We start from the raw sequence: 16,366 nt of genomic DNA, 5'->3' as shown, positions 1-16,366 counted from the left end.
GGCAACCCCCCACCCCCGCGTCCCAGATGCGGGGTCCAAGGCAACTCCCTTCCTACGACAGGTCCTGCCCCCCACTCTGCCCCCCCTTTCCCCTACTCTGAGGTGTTGGGGCCAAGGGATTACTTGGGACCAAGGGCCAGATGAGCTGGAGGTAGCACAGGTCACTTACACTGCTCCACCCCTGCTCTCACTATGTAGATGGCAGCAGTGGCAGCCTGCTTTGCCCTGCTGTCCCACGCTGCCGTCCCGACATGCTGTGTCGTACTTTGCAGCAGGCGGCAAGAACCAGAACAACCCTGTGTTTCCCACCACCTGCAGGAAAGCACAGCACAGCAGAACAGGATGCCACTCCTGCCGCCCGTGTGTTGAGTGCAGGGGGGTGGGAGGCAACCCTCAGTCCCAAATAATCCCCCATCCCTCCCCTCCACAGGACAGTTGGGGCAGCCACCACATGGCCCCCAAAAACATGGGGGTTGGGGTGGCTGCTCCACTTCATCCTACAGAAGGGACGGCTCTGTGCCTATTGAATCAGGTTTATTTTCTGCCTCCCACTGTTTTGTGCACTATGATGGGCTTTGATAAAGGCCATCTCATACCAGAGGGAATGATCTAGTCTTAGATTCTCTTCCACCTAAGCAATAATTTAATTATTTCTTCCAAAGGTTGATAGAGTGTTACTGAGAAATTCCCCTCTGACAAACCCCATCCTCTAGGTTCATAATGTAAGTCATACGTTCCAGGCCAAAACATGCATACTGTACCTCTCAATTCTCTAACATGCCAATCAGGAGCAAAACAAAAAAAAGGAAGACAAAGGGATAAAATTAGGATAATCATAAGAGAGAAAGAGGGTTCACACATTCAAAATGATTAATTAGAATTATTTTTTACTTCAAAACTAAAAAGCATTAAACTCTATATCAAAAAGCAACTTTAAAAATGCAAAAGATTGTAACTATGACACTGAGGCTATGTCCAGATCACAGGGATTCATTGACAGAAGTGTTTGCCGGAAGATAACTTGAGACAAAACTTCTGTCGAAAGATCACGGCCAAGCTGCCAAGTCGATAACAAGAGCGATCCACTCTGCGGCAGAGAGCAGCTGGACTGCCTGGAAGTTCTATCAGCAAAATGGCCAACCAGAAGCACAGCACACAGGGCTGCTCAGCGTCCTGGAAGTCCTCTGTTGACAGAGGGCCCCCGGAATGTCCAGACTGACTTTCTGACAACAGATTTTTGTTGATAGAGGCATTCTACCTTGTGGGGAGCGGGGTACAGCTGTCAACACAAGTTCTGTGTTCTGTCAACTTACTGTTGACAGAACACCTTGGGAATCTGGACGCTCCATGGCTGTGTCTACACTATTACCCTCCTTTGAAGGAAGGATGGTAATTAGGGTGTTGGGAATTTGCTTAATGAAGTGCTGCATATGGAGCGCAGCACTTCATTAAGTATAACTCCCAACACCCTAACTACCATCCTTCCTCTGAAGGGGGGTGGTACTGTAGACAAGCCCCATGGGTTTTGTCAGCAAAGCAGCTGTTCTGAACACTCTCAGAAGCCTTCCTATTTACTTCGGAGGGAGCACATTCAGGCCGTCAGCAGGTGAGACCCATGTGGAATTGATGCCCCACAAGGCGGGGCGACACACGCTAACTTTTAGAAACAATTCTGTAGAATTTTGCAGCTAGAATGCGGGGGCCAGCCAGGCTATAATTTACAATGGCTGTTTGCTTGGCAGTTTGAGCAAGTTCAACCACTCCTACCAAACCGGGGTATTGAATTTCTGTGTATTCTCCTACCTTCCCCATAGCTTGTTAGTACAGTGTTATGGGGAGCTGGGTGTTTTTAAGCTCAAAAGATCACGTTAAGATAGTAAGGAACTTCACAAGTATATAAACTGAAGCAAAGGCAAAAAACTACTGCAGAGCAAGTATCAGAGGGGTAGCTGAGTTAGTCTGTATCTTCGAAAACAACAAGAAGTCCTGTGGCACCTTATAGACTAACAGATATTTTGGAGCATAAGCTTTTGTGGGCAAAGACCTGCTTCATCAGACAAAGCGGGTCTTTGCCCACAAAAACTTATGCTCCAAAATATCTATTAGTCTATAAGGTGCCACAGGACTTTTTACTGTAGAGCAGAGAAAATATTTATCATTTTGATCAATTTCACCTGTATAGTATTCTTCTTTAAGAAATGACATCTATTTTCTGAAACTGTAAGACAGTTCACAAGAGAGACAGGACAATACACCCAGTTTCTCAACATTGTATACTGAAATGTCCAACAAAGAGCAGCTGGCACTTACCTACAAAACAAGTGGAACAGCACCATCTAGTGGCTGAAAAAAGTATTTTTGCTTCCTCAACTCCTCCAAAAGAGCAAACTATACATGGGTCTCTTCAACAGAAGACCACAAACCTGTACATTTTCCTTCTTACCAAATATGAAAACTGCAGTTACGGCTAACGAGAGAGGCATGAGAATATGGCCTGGTCCCTGTCTTGTTCTCTACACACTGTGCTATGTATGAACTTATGTGGAACGTATGTAGAAATAATACAAGAAACTCAAGTGACGAAACAAGTCCATTGTTTCACAAGAGTATGGGGAAAAAAGGCAGAGCTCTGGATTCAGGACAGCATGGGAGGAAAATCATAGAATGGCAGGAAAATAATATTTCACACTATTCTGGGGGACTGTGCAACTCTTGTAAAAAGAAGGGAAATTACATCCCAGTCTGAGCTGAGGGGGAACTGGTTTTCCTTTTAAAGCTGTCTAGCAGAAGCAGTAGTTTAATAGAGCTAAGGAGAGTATGGAAGGGGAAGGACATCTCCACTACTGAATGAATGTTCAACATACTACAGGTTCCATATCCATATTACATACTCTGGCACCCTTGGAATTTACTGGAAGACAGGAGGTCAATATTGTCTAACACATTACCAACATTTGTACGCTTACTGGGCTCTTAGAACACATTTAGGGGTAATCTAAAGCTACATAACACAGAGCCAGAACTGGCGGCTGTAAACAAACTTTATGGGATCACGGGAAACTTGGACACACCCACGATAAGCGGTCATTCGGCTAACTAAAATCATGCCAGATTATCAAGTTTGCTGGATGAGAGTGTTCCGGATAACAGAGGTTCAAGCTGTATTCCCAAAGTTTGTACTCATGTGGGGTATCAGACACAGGGTGCATCTATACTGTCAAAAACCCTGCAGCAAAAAGTCTCAGACTTGCTCATGGGCTTGTGCTATGGGGCTAAAAAAATAGGGTCTCAGAGGCTGAGCTCCAGCCTGACCAGGAATGTCTACAGTGCTATTTTTAGCTCCATAGCATGAGTCTGAGTTAGCTGAGGGGAGCTACGACACTCAGCCCCTTGGGTCTTTTTTGCAACATACCCTGGGAGCACTAGAAACGAAGTCCCACGTTGACTTGCTGAATAGAGAAGACATGAGCACTTCCACTTTAATAGCCCTGACTCAAAGGGGCTACCCCAGGTAAGTCTCCAGGACTTTTAGTTTGACTTGCATGCTGAAATTGTCAAAAATAAATGGCAATGGTGATGGGCATTTCTGAGGTGGATGCCTGCACACCAAGAGCAGGCTAATCAGCTCCTTTGACACGGACCAAGAAGATTATGCCACCTGCTAGTTACTCTGATGGGGATGAAAATTACAAGAAACACTGCTGATAATGTGACACCACTTACGCCAGCCTCAAAACCTAAGTTAAAAAAACATACCTGGCTATCACGGCTAGGAATACTAAAGCCACTCTTATGATTCACTCTGGGTAAAAGGAATGAGGTGGCATTCAGTCAACTCTTTAAAGTCTTGCCCCAAACTCGTGACATGAACACAGACCTTACCACACACACCACTAAAACGGTAAGTCAGCAAATACCTGCATTTTCCTCTTTATGGTGTCAAAGGGGAAGGAGAGTGTCTGCGCTACCCCAGCAGCCAGGCAGCCATTTATGAAGTGCTGAAAGGGAGAGAAGTGAGAGCTGGGCTCTTGCCACATTTTATTCAGATTGACGTAAACAAAGAACGAGCCAGCTGAAAATGGGATCGCCCCTGGGAAGCAAACCAGACAGAAAAGATTCACGTGAGAACACAACAGTGTAACAAGAACTACATGCATCCTCCTAGCACTGTCTAAATGCCAGGGACTTGTAAGGCAGTTTAAACCTTGTTTCTCTCACTTGGATCATCTACTCTATATTTGAGAGAGTTTGCCTGTCTGTTCAAGAACTCATCCTCAATGGTAAGAGCTAGGATCACCAAATTCAGCACATAGCTCCCTCTGATCAGAACTCAAAGCAAGTTTTCAGGGATTGGTTGTGCCAGGACAATGGGGTGTGCCCTGAAAGGGATTGATTCTCATCAAACTATGAAGAGAGACAAAATGACTAGGCAGGTGAAAGGGGCTGACTGGGGCACATCTCTCCTGTTCAGGACTGCCCCAGCCCTAAGCCTCATACCCCCAGATGCTCTTTAGGGAGGGCGGGGAACTCTGACGCTCCCCCTCGCTCCTGATTCATACAGAAATATTGCTGGTTGTTCCCCTTGGTCAGGGAGTGAGGAGGAAGTGCAGAGTTTGCTGCATTCCTCACTCTAGCTGGAGAATGCAAGGGGCAGACAACCCTGGATATGCCCTAGCCTGGGACATGCGTCTTGCCCCAGCAGTTGTGCCTGCTGGAGTCAGAACAACCAGAGAGAGACACTTGTACCTGGCCCCAAACTGCTGTGGTGAACAAGATCTGGAGCAGTCCTCTCTTCCTGAGGCAGCCTATATCCTGAACCCCTCATCACAAGCCCTAGCCCAGAGCAATGATTTAAATGAAGGAAAAACAAAAATGAACTAAGGATCTGAGCAATGCCAGGCAAATCTTTACTTCTTAGATATTCATTTATCAAGAAGAAGTCATCTCACTTATTTAAGCCTCCAGTTTTAGGGTCCAAATATGGCATGAGGAATTTACATTTACCACAGGGCCTGTCTCTTGTGCTGGTGCCTCTCATTGTTTTGGTCTCATGAAAGAGCAATCTTTTGTTCTGTGCCTGACACAACAGGGCTTCCCTCAAAGTTAATGGGTGACATTCTCCTCTCTTGCCAGGTATATTAATTCTGTTTCCTGCGGTCACCAATTCTAAGTTTTGCTTGGAAGCTGTTAGCATTCGTTCTTTTTTGTTAATTTCTGCAAACACTGAAGGTATACTAAAATGCAGTATTCTGCACAGCTATGGCGTGGAGCATCAGATATTTTACAAAAGAAATGAAAACACCACATCTGCCTCAGGTAAACAGGAACAACAGTTTTGACTCTCCTTTCAGGAGCTCCATATGATTATTACTATTACACAGAACTTGCGGTCAGAGGCGACAGTGGGCCAGTACAGCTTACCAATAAAAACCAGCTGCCAGTATCAGTCCATACAAGGACAACGTTAAAGTGCTGTCACTATCTTTTTTGCTCTCCCCCACTGTTGGTGGCCCTGTTGTAGGGTCTGGCAGTGGTGCTGGAGCCTACTGGAAGAGCTGAGGAGGGTGAAGGGGCAGTTGCAATTTAAAGAGCCAAGGCTTCTGGCTACCTTGGCAACAGCTGGGAATCCCACAGCTTTCAAACCACCACCAGAGCCTGGGAGCTGCCAAAAGGGCAGTCCTTATGATGTAGGGGGCCCTACCTGGTACTATTAAACTGGTGTCCCAACACCCAATGGCAGCCAGAGGTGGGGGAGAGAGGGAGAAGCACCAATTTTTTAGAGACGTGATTTTATAATCTTCAGCAACACACTAATGAAGCCAAGGTCCTGGAGATGGACACAGCAGATTCAGAAACTGACAGGGTTTGGCAAATGCCTGTTAAATGGCTTCATTACCACTTCAGCGGCTCTTTCGAGAGATTCCATTCATAGCTCTGGTCGGCTTCTGCATTTTTACGTTAACTGGATCCTCTCCAGGGAAAGCAGAGCCACAGAACGGGGCTTGGAAAGCGTGGACATTAAAACCCAGTGGTACCCCAAGGGGTCCTGGCCAGTGCAGTAACCGAAGCAGTGAATGGCTGCTTGCAGGGGACAGTGGTTGTCTGTCCCAAGCTCTGCCTTCTGTTGAGCCCTGCTCCTTGCCAAGGACGCCAAGCCTGCTGCAGGGTGCACTGGTAAGTCCTGGCACCTACTTTCAACCCTGCTCACAATGGACTATAGGTGCACATCATTTTTCTTAAATTAGGTGACAAGCTCTGCCTCTAAAATGTAACCAGAAAAGCTAGGCACCTCTCAAATTCCGTTAGCCATAACCATTAAACATTACATTAGGAGCAAGAGCTGCCAGTTTAGACACACCTAAGCTACAGTTGAGGTGAAACAGATTGTGAACCACAATGCTCTGTACAGCTAGATGACCTCTACAGAGAATCATTTCACTCCTTGCACATTTAAACTGAACTGGGCAAATATATAGGTGCGCTGTACAGATGTTACAAAATATAGTGTGCAGTAAAGCTCAAAAATACTCTTTCCTAAGGCTTACCTAATACAGTCAGTGAAACACCACGATAAAGTGCAAGGAAGCCTTCCTGATGATAAATTGTGCAAAAAGCATGAAGAATCCCACTGTAAGATGGTTCCAACCGGTTCTGCAGTATGAGTCGTGTTTTTACAACATCGGTAGGATAAGTCACTACGGCTGCAACCACGCCAGCCAGGCTTCCAGCCATGATGGCACTCGATTGGGAAATGTGCCCCAAGTCATCCATGCACAGCATGACAAACCTGTAAAAGGCAGATAAAAGGAACTCTTAATTATGACTCAATACAAATCAGGCATAAAAATGAAGACAGTTCTTGATGTAACTGTTCTTCTGCTCATCAGCTTATCTGATGATAACCAGAATTTTAATTATGCACATTACAAGTCTCGAGCAAGTCTCGAAACCTCCATGAACCGGGTAATAATAATTGTAAAAGGGGGTAAATACAGGCATACAGAAGTTGGAATGACTTGCCCAAGGTCACAAAGCAATTTCCATGACTGAGGCCAGGTCTACACAAAAGGGGCAGGTCGAATTAAGATACATGACTCCAGCTATGTTAATTATGTAGCTGGACTTGATATACTTTTATTGGAGCTTCCACACCATCTCCACTGAGGGAGGTCAACGAGAGCAAACACTCACACCAACATCTATTACTCCTCAGCAGGGCAGGAGTATTGGTGCCAATGGGGGTGCTCCGAGAGTTTGATTTAGCTTATCTCTACCAAGCACATTAAATTGAATGCCAGAAGATCATCCGTGGCAATGTCAATCTTCCCGGGAGCGAAGATGTGCTTGGACTCCAGGCCCCTAGACATAACCACTTAATACTCTCTCCATTTTCTTAGATGTGAAACAGCAGCACAAAAAAACCCTATGTTAAGGGATTTGTCACTGTCATAGTCCAAAGGTCCACTGGTTTTGTTTTCAAAAGAAATTTGTTTTAAACACAGCTCAAGAAACGAGAGTTCTAATAAGAGGCAGCACCTCAGTCCCTCCCTATCTTCTGCCTGTGGCAATAACAGCCTAGCCTTGTGTGGGCTGTAATACTGTGATCTAATTTTGGTTGTGGGGTTTAGCATGCAGGGGGTGGGTGATTTTTAGTGGCTTGTGATACATAAAACATCTGACTAGAAGATGATCTGGCGATTTTTTCTGGACTTAACTCTATGACAAATTGCATCTACCAAGAGGAGTCACCTTAACTCAGAATGTGACTGGAGACCTAATAAGCTAAAAGGAGTGGACTCTGTTTCATTTTCAACAGGAGACCTCACGTATGACTACTTCTTTCTATCAGGGTTAGAAGGACCCCTTGTGATAAGCTCCAGGGAAAGACTCATGCTCAGGCACTACACTGTGTCAAGGATCAAGTCTCAGTTTGAGTGTGGCATTAAAACATCAACAATGATGCAGTTTGTATTTTTCCCTAACTTACTAAGAGTGTCCTTGAATTTTCAAGGGTTATTTGTGATTTTGGCATTTGTGACTTACAGGGCAGCACAAGAGCTGACTGGAGTACTGTGTCCGCTGGAGTTAAAGTAGAAATAGAGAAATTAGCACAATGGATAACGTGCAAGCAGGAGGAAGTGAACAAAGGGGAAATCAGAGCCTAAGGAGCAGATCAAGAGAGCAAATTATAGATTTAGTGTTTAGGACAAAGACTACTTTCTGCAGTGTAGCCCATAAAACCTAAACAGCTTGATTACAATTCAGACTATTTTAAAAGTCCAGACATGGACAAAAACAGAGACCAACCCAGCTGAAACAAAAATGCCCAGACGGTAAAGACTTTGGACAGGGAGCATGTCTTACTATGTGTTTGTAAAGCATCTAAGACAATGGGGCACTGATTCCACCTAAGGTATTTGGGCTTTACAGTGCAGACAACCAAAAAGTTAACATACCATGATTTAGGCCTGAGAGAGAGAGAGAGTGTGTGTGTATGTAATTAACATCCTTTCCCATCAAGCCATCCCTTACTCCTTCTACACTCTCTGTTCCCTGGTCAAAACATTCAGTCACTGTCTAGTGAAAACATGGCCTTTTTGGAGCTTTGCATTATCACCATTTACTAAATATTATTACCACTGCTTTTTTTGTGCTGGTACTGAGTACCAGCACCTTGAATATGGGCACATTGGCAGCCCCAGCCACGAGACTGTCTAGGGGTGGCAGTGGGAGGGCAGGGAGCTGGCTGAGTACCGTCTCCTTTTCCTTTTTTTAAAAAAGAAACTGATTATTACTGTTCACCTCTGTTTGCCATTTCCTCTCTGTGCTTGGTATTCCCCTCCTAGGAATCTCACAAATAAACCATAAGCTGTGGCATAACGGTACTTTCATTTTGCTGGCCCTAACACCTCCTTTTGGCTTGTAGTGACTGACAGGGATCTGCTGGGCAAATGAGAATAGAAAGAAAACTACCCACCCTCTCCTCTGAGCAGCTGAATAACCCAGTGAACAGTGAGGGCATTGTTTCAAGTTAAAGTAACATTTGGTGAACCCATCTAAGATTTACAGAACCATTACCGAGCAGAAGCACCAAACAACATTGCTAGAGTCCAAATCTTGGTGCTCCACTAACCCATTTTCATCATGAACTGCACACCCAGAGCAATGCTGACTCACTCACTTCCAAGTGAAAGACAAGCCCATTACAAGCACTGGATGGCGTCAGTGTGGGTAGTGCCCTGAAATGCATCTGATTGGACACCAGAAAGGTGAGCCCACTACTTTTCCTTTCCCTCCCCTCTGGTTTGTGAAGTCAGTGAGCTATCATAATCCCACCCTCCCAGCCATACAGAAGTATCAAGCATGCATTCTGCGCTCAGCTGTCCTAAGCAAACCAGTCAGCTTAAAAAAATCCAGGCCTTCAGACAAACAGGCCCACTGCTTCAGAGTCCACCAAAAGCTTTGCAACAAACAATTGACTGCTAGCCACCAGACAGAAAAGGAAATCCTTACAAATCACGCACTTTTGCTGATTAATGGTCACAGAGGAGGAGAAGCTTTTAACACATAATGTTGTACAGTATTTATAAAGACTGAGGATAAAGATTAGAGACCACTATCAGGACAGCAGACAGCTATAAAAAACTAAGGCTCCTAGTCATGAGTCTAGTCAAATTAAAAATAATTTTCTTGCTTGTTTTTGTGAATAGGCTTATATTGGGAAAAACTAAAATAAATACAACTGTTAAGGAACAGATGCTAACTGTGACCTACCATGACCATAATTTAAAAAAAAAAAAGTCCCAGTAAATATGGAATAGAACATTTGCAGGATTGTTAAACTGATAATTTGAAAGATATACAACTATATGTGTTCGTATAGTGTCAGGCAGAATGGGAACACTAAAAATTACTAATAACTGAAATGGCAAAATTATCACAAGGAGGAGAAACTTTTAACTTCTTTAAAGGAACACAATCAATTTGAAATCAAGACAATTAAAATAAACACATTTTAAAATATGGTTTGAGTTTTACATTGACAATGTCCCCTTTTTAAAAAAAAAATATTTATTTCCTCAGCTGCTGTATTTGAGACATTCACAAGCAGGGAAACACACTACAGTACCACACCGAGGCCTAGATACTGAGTTTACAGAGGAAACAGAGAAACTGGTAACATATCAAGTGCTGTCTAACCAAGTAAACCGGGGATTGAGGGGGAAGGACCAACATCTTTTTTTCCCCTAATCTATTTCAATCAGAGGTGTGAGAAGTACCCCAAAATTACTTGAGTAAAAGCACAGGTGCTAGGGGGAGGTGTACTTAAGTACAAGTCACTAGTGTCCATCTGGAAAACTACTTGAGTAAAAATTGTGCATGCATGTGCACATACACCCCATCTTGATTCTACTCGAGTAACGAGAAGTAAAACAACTACACTTTTACTCATGTAACTTTTTGGATACTTTTCCCACCCATGCTTTCAGCTAAAGGAAACTCAGATGTCACTCAGGAATTATCCACAGGATGAACGACAAACAAAAAAATCAAGATCCTGGTATTCAGCACAGGAGAGGCAGACCCCACAGAGAAAGGGTAGATGATATAGTAGATTGGTGCCTGGCTACTCTACAAGAAACTAAGCCACTCTGCACTGGACAGGGAAAGATGGAAGGAAATAGTGAGTGAGGCATTGGACATCAGTGGGTATTGAGCTCATGTCTATTGATGACAACGGTGAAATGTTACTCAGTACACTCAGCCAACAGAAATGACATACTGTCAAGCAGAAGTGGGAGTTTTAATTATACATCTCTGAGGTTAACCTAAAACAAGAAAGCCTCCTTCCCAAATATGATCCAACAGGTCTACACATGCTAAACCATAGAAGAAATAAGGAAACAAATTTCATATTAAGTCAGACTGGAAAAATTCTACTTGCTGACTGGGGAGAGGCAAAGTGTCTTTTGACAAATACTCATATGAAACAACATAAAGGGTGAGCAAGTCTGGGTGGGTAAGTTTCAGAGGATTTGCATCTGGATCTCAAATCAGCCAGCAGAGTAAACAAGACAAGAGGAGCCTTATGGAATGGTTAATGTGAGACATAACTGGACAGAGTCTGCTGCTGCTGGCACCATGACAGTCTGGAAACACCTTTGCAGGAACAGAGCAAACCCAAGCAGCGACCATAGTCCCCTCTTGTTACAGCAGCTGCAGCCTCACTGCCCATCCCAATGATCCCTAAACCTCTTTGCGCCAGCTGGGTACACCCTGGCAGCACCCAGGGCACCTGTGGCCCCTGTCCATCCCCACAGCCTGAGGCTGCCCCAAACCCTCCCCACAGCAGCTGGCACATCCCAGCAGTACCCAGGGCACTGCTCCCCTGCAGCCTGGCACTGCCCAGCCCAACGGCCCCAAACTCTCCCCACAGCAACTGGTACATCCAGCAGTGCCCAGAGCTCTGCGCCCCCCCACGGCCTGGCACTGCCCGGCCCCACTGCCCCCAGGCCTCAGCAGCAGGAGGCCGAGCCTGGCAGCGCCCCGCGGTTACCTGCGGTAGGCGGCGAGCTGCAGGGCGCTGTAGGGGAAGAGGCGCAGGCAGGTGGTGAGGTTCCCCTTCCACAGGGCCCCGAGGCCCTCGGCCTGGCAGACGCTGCGGCCCGCCTGCCAGAGCCCCCGGCGTGAGTAGCCGCCGCCCACCTGGGCCAGCACGGTGAGCAACTCCAGCGGGGCCGTCAGGCTGAGGCTCAGCGCCCCGGCCAGCCCGGCGCAGCCCAGTCGCTGGCAGCCGGTCACCCGGCCGTCCCGCCTCCAGGTAGCCATAGCCCAGCCCAGGCCAGGCCAGGCCAGGCCGACCCTACCGCTGCCCCGGCTGCATGGTGCCCAGGCAGGCCAGCCCGCCCGCCGCCAGGGGAAGCGCTGCCAGGCTTGGGAGCGGCGGCTGCACCAGGCCTGAGGAGGCGGAGCCTGTCTGAGGGGCGAGGCCGTTCAGACTCCACCCCCGAGGGGCGGGGCCAGAGCGCCCGCCATGCAGCTGCCGTCGTCTCCCCTGCGGCGCCACGTGGTCAGTGGTGTTTGCGAGGGGTCCGCACTAGGCAGGGAGCCGCAGTCCGCACCCATCCCATGCACGAGCTGCCTTCCCGGTTCGGCTGGGCCCAGGGCTGACCCAGGGCAGGTCTCTGGCGGGTTTGTACGATGCAGAAGATAAGCTGAGACGAGCGCAGGCGGACGGAGAGGGAGCCCCGGCCTCAGCAGGTGTCGGCAGCCTGCGGCTCTAGAGCCACGTGCGGCTCTTTAAGGACTGCTTCGTGGCTCCCAGCGCTATCACTGCAAAGTAGCAAAACCAAAAAAACCTCCCCTGATTATTTTTGATGTTTTGGTAAACGTCCAAAGGCTGAACAATAAACAACTCATGGAAATAGCGAACGAGATGCGATCGGGAAAGGGAGTGTCACTCCCTCCTTTAACATGTGCAGTGCATTGTGGGATATGTGTGTTTTGCTCTCAAAAGAGGGTTACAAAAAGTATGCTTTGGTGTTATTTGTGAAGGACTATCTGGTATTCACATAGATGGCAGCTCCTGAGGTAGCGAATATTTACCAAATTCAAAAAGAAAAAGGGCTCTTCTTGCTCTTTTGATTGCTGACCTGTAGCCTGTAGGGGAGAGTTAGCTGGGGGGCTGAATTCGCCTAACCACCTGCTCAAATCCAGCCTATTGCCTCCATTATTCATGTAATGCCTGTATTTTGTACTGGATCCTGCCTGTCAAATACCGCCTCCCATAAGGATCTCCTTTGCAGCCAGGGGGCATATATTGGTACCAGAAAGCTAGGAGAATATGGTGGTTCTAGCAAAGCTGTCCTTAGAACTGCCCTGCTGCCTTCAACAGAATCCTCCCTGCTTCAGCTCTGTAGGACGCAGCCAAGCAATCCACTTCTATGGCCTTTCCTGTTCCTTTGCTATAAATATACAATTACTTATCACAGCATTTGAGATGTCTTCTACCCTGCTGTAGGGTTTGCCTTGGCCTGCTGCTTTATTAAGTTTGCCACTATCAGAGCAATAGATTTCTGCTTTGGATGGATCTCTCCCTCGCTTTAGTGCATTAATTTCCTGCTGTTGTTTCATTCTGTCCATTTAGGCTTACTTCTTGTTACTGGGTTTATTTTGTATGGGATAGCAGTATAGAACTGGGTTTGTTTTGTATGGGATAGAAGCTGGCTTGACCATTGCTATGACTGTGATAGGAAGCACAGATGAAACTGGCTTTCCAACACCACTTAACCCCTGGATTAGTTCTTAATCTGATGAGACAGGGACATGGGAATTTGTTATATAAATCAGCCTATTCTAAATCTAAAAGTCTGCCAATGTGTAAAAATCATTTGCAAAAGCTGTGGATGATTGTATCTATGGACAGATTCTGACTAAGGACTGGATTGCTCCAGACAATATGGTCCCTTATTTACTCATGTACTTCCAGAAATGGTGTTGGAACAGCTGTTAGGATCAGCCTGTCCACTCAATCTGCCCATAGTCTGGTAATGCCAGTATTTAATGTGATGTAATGTTAATGTATTTGCATTTATATAATGTAATTGGAGATGCACATCTCCTGGAGCTGGAAGGGACCTTCGGAGGTCATTTAGTTCAGTCACCTGTCTTCTTTGGCAAGGCTGAGCACCATCCCTGGCATCTATTTGCCCCAGTCCCTAAACGGGCTCCTCAAGGGTTGAGCTCACAACTCTGGATTTAGCAGGCCAGTGTTCAAGCCACTGAGCTATCCCTCCCCCTGTTATATGAAGTTATATAACCCTTTACAAAGATTTGTTAATTAAGCTTCACACTGTCTCCAAATTGTTGTTAAATTAGCTTATATACTTACATAGCAGTGTTTAGCACTCATCTCCATGGCATCGGAAGATTTTTAACTTATTCAAACATACCTCTACAATTAAATAGTACATTCTGCACAGAGCAGCAGATGCCCAGTAATCAAGAGTCCATTCAAAAGTGTAGGACAGTCAAGGTTTGGCACATGGGCCAACCCCTGGATTAAATCTTGAAGTTAAAGATCACCCAAAATTATAAACTATACTGATTACATGGGGATGACAAGAATACCCAGAGTTATGTATCCAACTGCTTTTAAATCAGACCAAGTTCTTGACCTGAAGGATTTCCTGTGGCAGTGAGTTTTGCACTCTTATTATGCACTGTGTGAGAAAGTATTTTATCAGCATTAAATTTGTCATTTTTAAATTTGATTGGTTCCTTGTTCTCTTGAGATTTCTGCCAGAGTAACTGCCTCTGCCATTTCTGTAGGTCCATGTCTATCTAGCAGTTCATTCACTTTCATCAGAAAAAATTAGAAGTCCAGTGGCACATTATAGACTAACAGATATTTTGGAGCATTACCACCAGAATAACTTCACCAGAATAATTTTGCACCCTAGGAGGCAGTACACCCTGCAATTGCAAGGAGAGTGCTATTTCCAGTAGCCTGCTAAATGGAACACATGGCTCAAAAAATTGATGTACTTTTTTATGAAACTACATTGTTGAAGCACAAGGTATGAGAGACTGTTCTGATGTTTCCCTGGGTATTTGCGTGAACTTGGCCAGTCCTGTAGAATTCCGCTATAGGTGATTTTTAATTTCTTTTTTACGGATTTTTTGTGCTAAACAAGTCTGTATATTTGTGTCATGGATCACTCTAAAATAGTCAGTATGCTCATAGAATAGTGGACCCCATGGATCTAGAGACAAGAAAATTATAGCTGTCAGTGGCAAAATGTTCAATTATGTTAAATGCACAAGAATCAGGATTTAAAACCTCTACTGTTTTTTAACTGTTACAGATTCATTGCTGTAGAAATGAGAGAAAGAGTAAAATTTCTACACCCTATGTGAAAACCCCAGAGTCTGAAAAGCTAATATTAACAATATTTTCGTATGTCCCTCTCACAATGTAGACTTATAAATCTTTTGCAGACTACCAAAACCTAATTTCCCTATTGGCCATCACATGAGAACTGTGTTCAGAGAAGCAGCAGGTTCTGAACCAATTAATTTATATGACAAGAACCATGTATCTTCATCCTATTACAAACTTTCAGTCTTTTGATGTTTTGGTTAAAATATGAAGGAAAAATTCTGAGCATGAAGTTGGGAGATTCTGGACTTGAAATCTAGCCTGTTTTAACATCAAAATGTAAATAACTATTATTTACATTTTCATAGCACAGTACACATCCCTAAAAGCTTTCATATAATAATAAGACTTTGCTTGTCAGTAGTAAAGGGAAGAAAATAAGATTGCTTGCAACTATTAACTATCTGTACCATATAGTGACTAGATTTTGAAGACAAACATAGTGAAAACAGTCTTCAGCATCCACTCAAAGGCTCTCCTAAACTCATTTGCCTTGTTGGACCAGGACTGAACCCTGGTTTGAGGGCACAGGTTATACAGCTGCTCCATTTCTGTGTCACCATGTACTAATCATAACAAAATGAAAATAGCTGAAAAACAACAACTGGTTTATTTGACAAAACACTAAATTCAGAACATAAACATAAAATCCTTTTAAAATATTAAATATTAAATGATAAAAATACTAAGATATTTTAATAGTATTTAGATTGTAGGTATAATAATATTTACAGTGCATTCATAATAGTATAGTTATGCAATTTGAGCTGAAACATTTGGTATGTTTTGATACAAGTTGTGTTCAGAGAAATCCCATGATGCAGCACCTAATACAAGGATCCATCTCTCCAGTATTGCTCCTAATATTAAGTGCGTTTGTGATCAAAAGGTGCAGAAACACTCTTCCCATTAAAAAGAAATGTCAAATGCCATTTATTTTTATTTTCCAAGTTTGCTGTAAAAATTACACATTTATAAAAATACAAAAATTAAAAATGTTTCCATACCTTTGCAATTTCTTTTGCATTTCTCTTTCATAGAAATATATTTTAAAGCTTTAATAAGGAAGGACAGTCCTTTTATATGAGCAATTCTGTCCTATCTATTTTTTATAAAAGAGCAACGCTAACCATTCTTCTTGCAGCTGTTATATCGATGTTTTGTTTTGGGTGTGTACTAAATTTATAATTTTTACACTTAATCGTAGAGTTGCTAACCGTCCTATCAAAAGGGCATTAGTTGTTCATTCAGATGATTTTCTCGTTATTTTTTGTTCTTTGTAAAATAAAAGACATCTAAAAAATTAACTCTTTAAATCAACTTCTGAGCATTACATGCAGCAATTTTTAGGTATGAAACCCTCCGCCACCATCTCCTCCCACCCCCAACCACCATGTATGCGTTCCATCCATACATTCCAAGCCC

At 44.4% G+C, this 16,366-nt stretch overlaps 1 protein-coding gene across 2 annotated transcripts in view; it reads right to left on the bottom strand.

Moving 5' to 3' along the window:
• The window catches only part of SLC25A43 (solute carrier family 25 member 43), a 28,647-nt gene extending 16,697 nt beyond the window's left edge, over positions 1-11,950 (bottom strand). For both annotated transcript variants that reach the window (XR_012647244.1, XM_075007381.1), the window contains exons 1-3: positions 11,558-11,950; positions 6,546-6,787; positions 3,918-4,090 (exon numbers count right to left, since the gene is read on the bottom strand). Coding sequence is in view for 1 of the 2 variants with exons in the window: in XM_075007381.1 (XP_074863482.1) it covers positions 3,918-4,090; positions 6,546-6,787; positions 11,558-11,829 (687 nt within the window). In the remaining variant the exon portion in view is untranslated. The remainder of the gene's footprint in view (positions 1-3,917; positions 4,091-6,545; positions 6,788-11,557) is intronic.
• Between the last annotated feature and the right edge of the window lie 4,416 nt (positions 11,951-16,366).

The sequence above is a fragment of the Carettochelys insculpta genome, chromosome 13, assembly GCF_033958435.1.
Source record: "Carettochelys insculpta isolate YL-2023 chromosome 13, ASM3395843v1, whole genome shotgun sequence".
NCBI lineage: Eukaryota > Metazoa > Chordata > Testudines > Carettochelyidae > Carettochelys > Carettochelys insculpta.
This window is presented reverse-complemented; position numbering and strand designations above follow the sequence as displayed.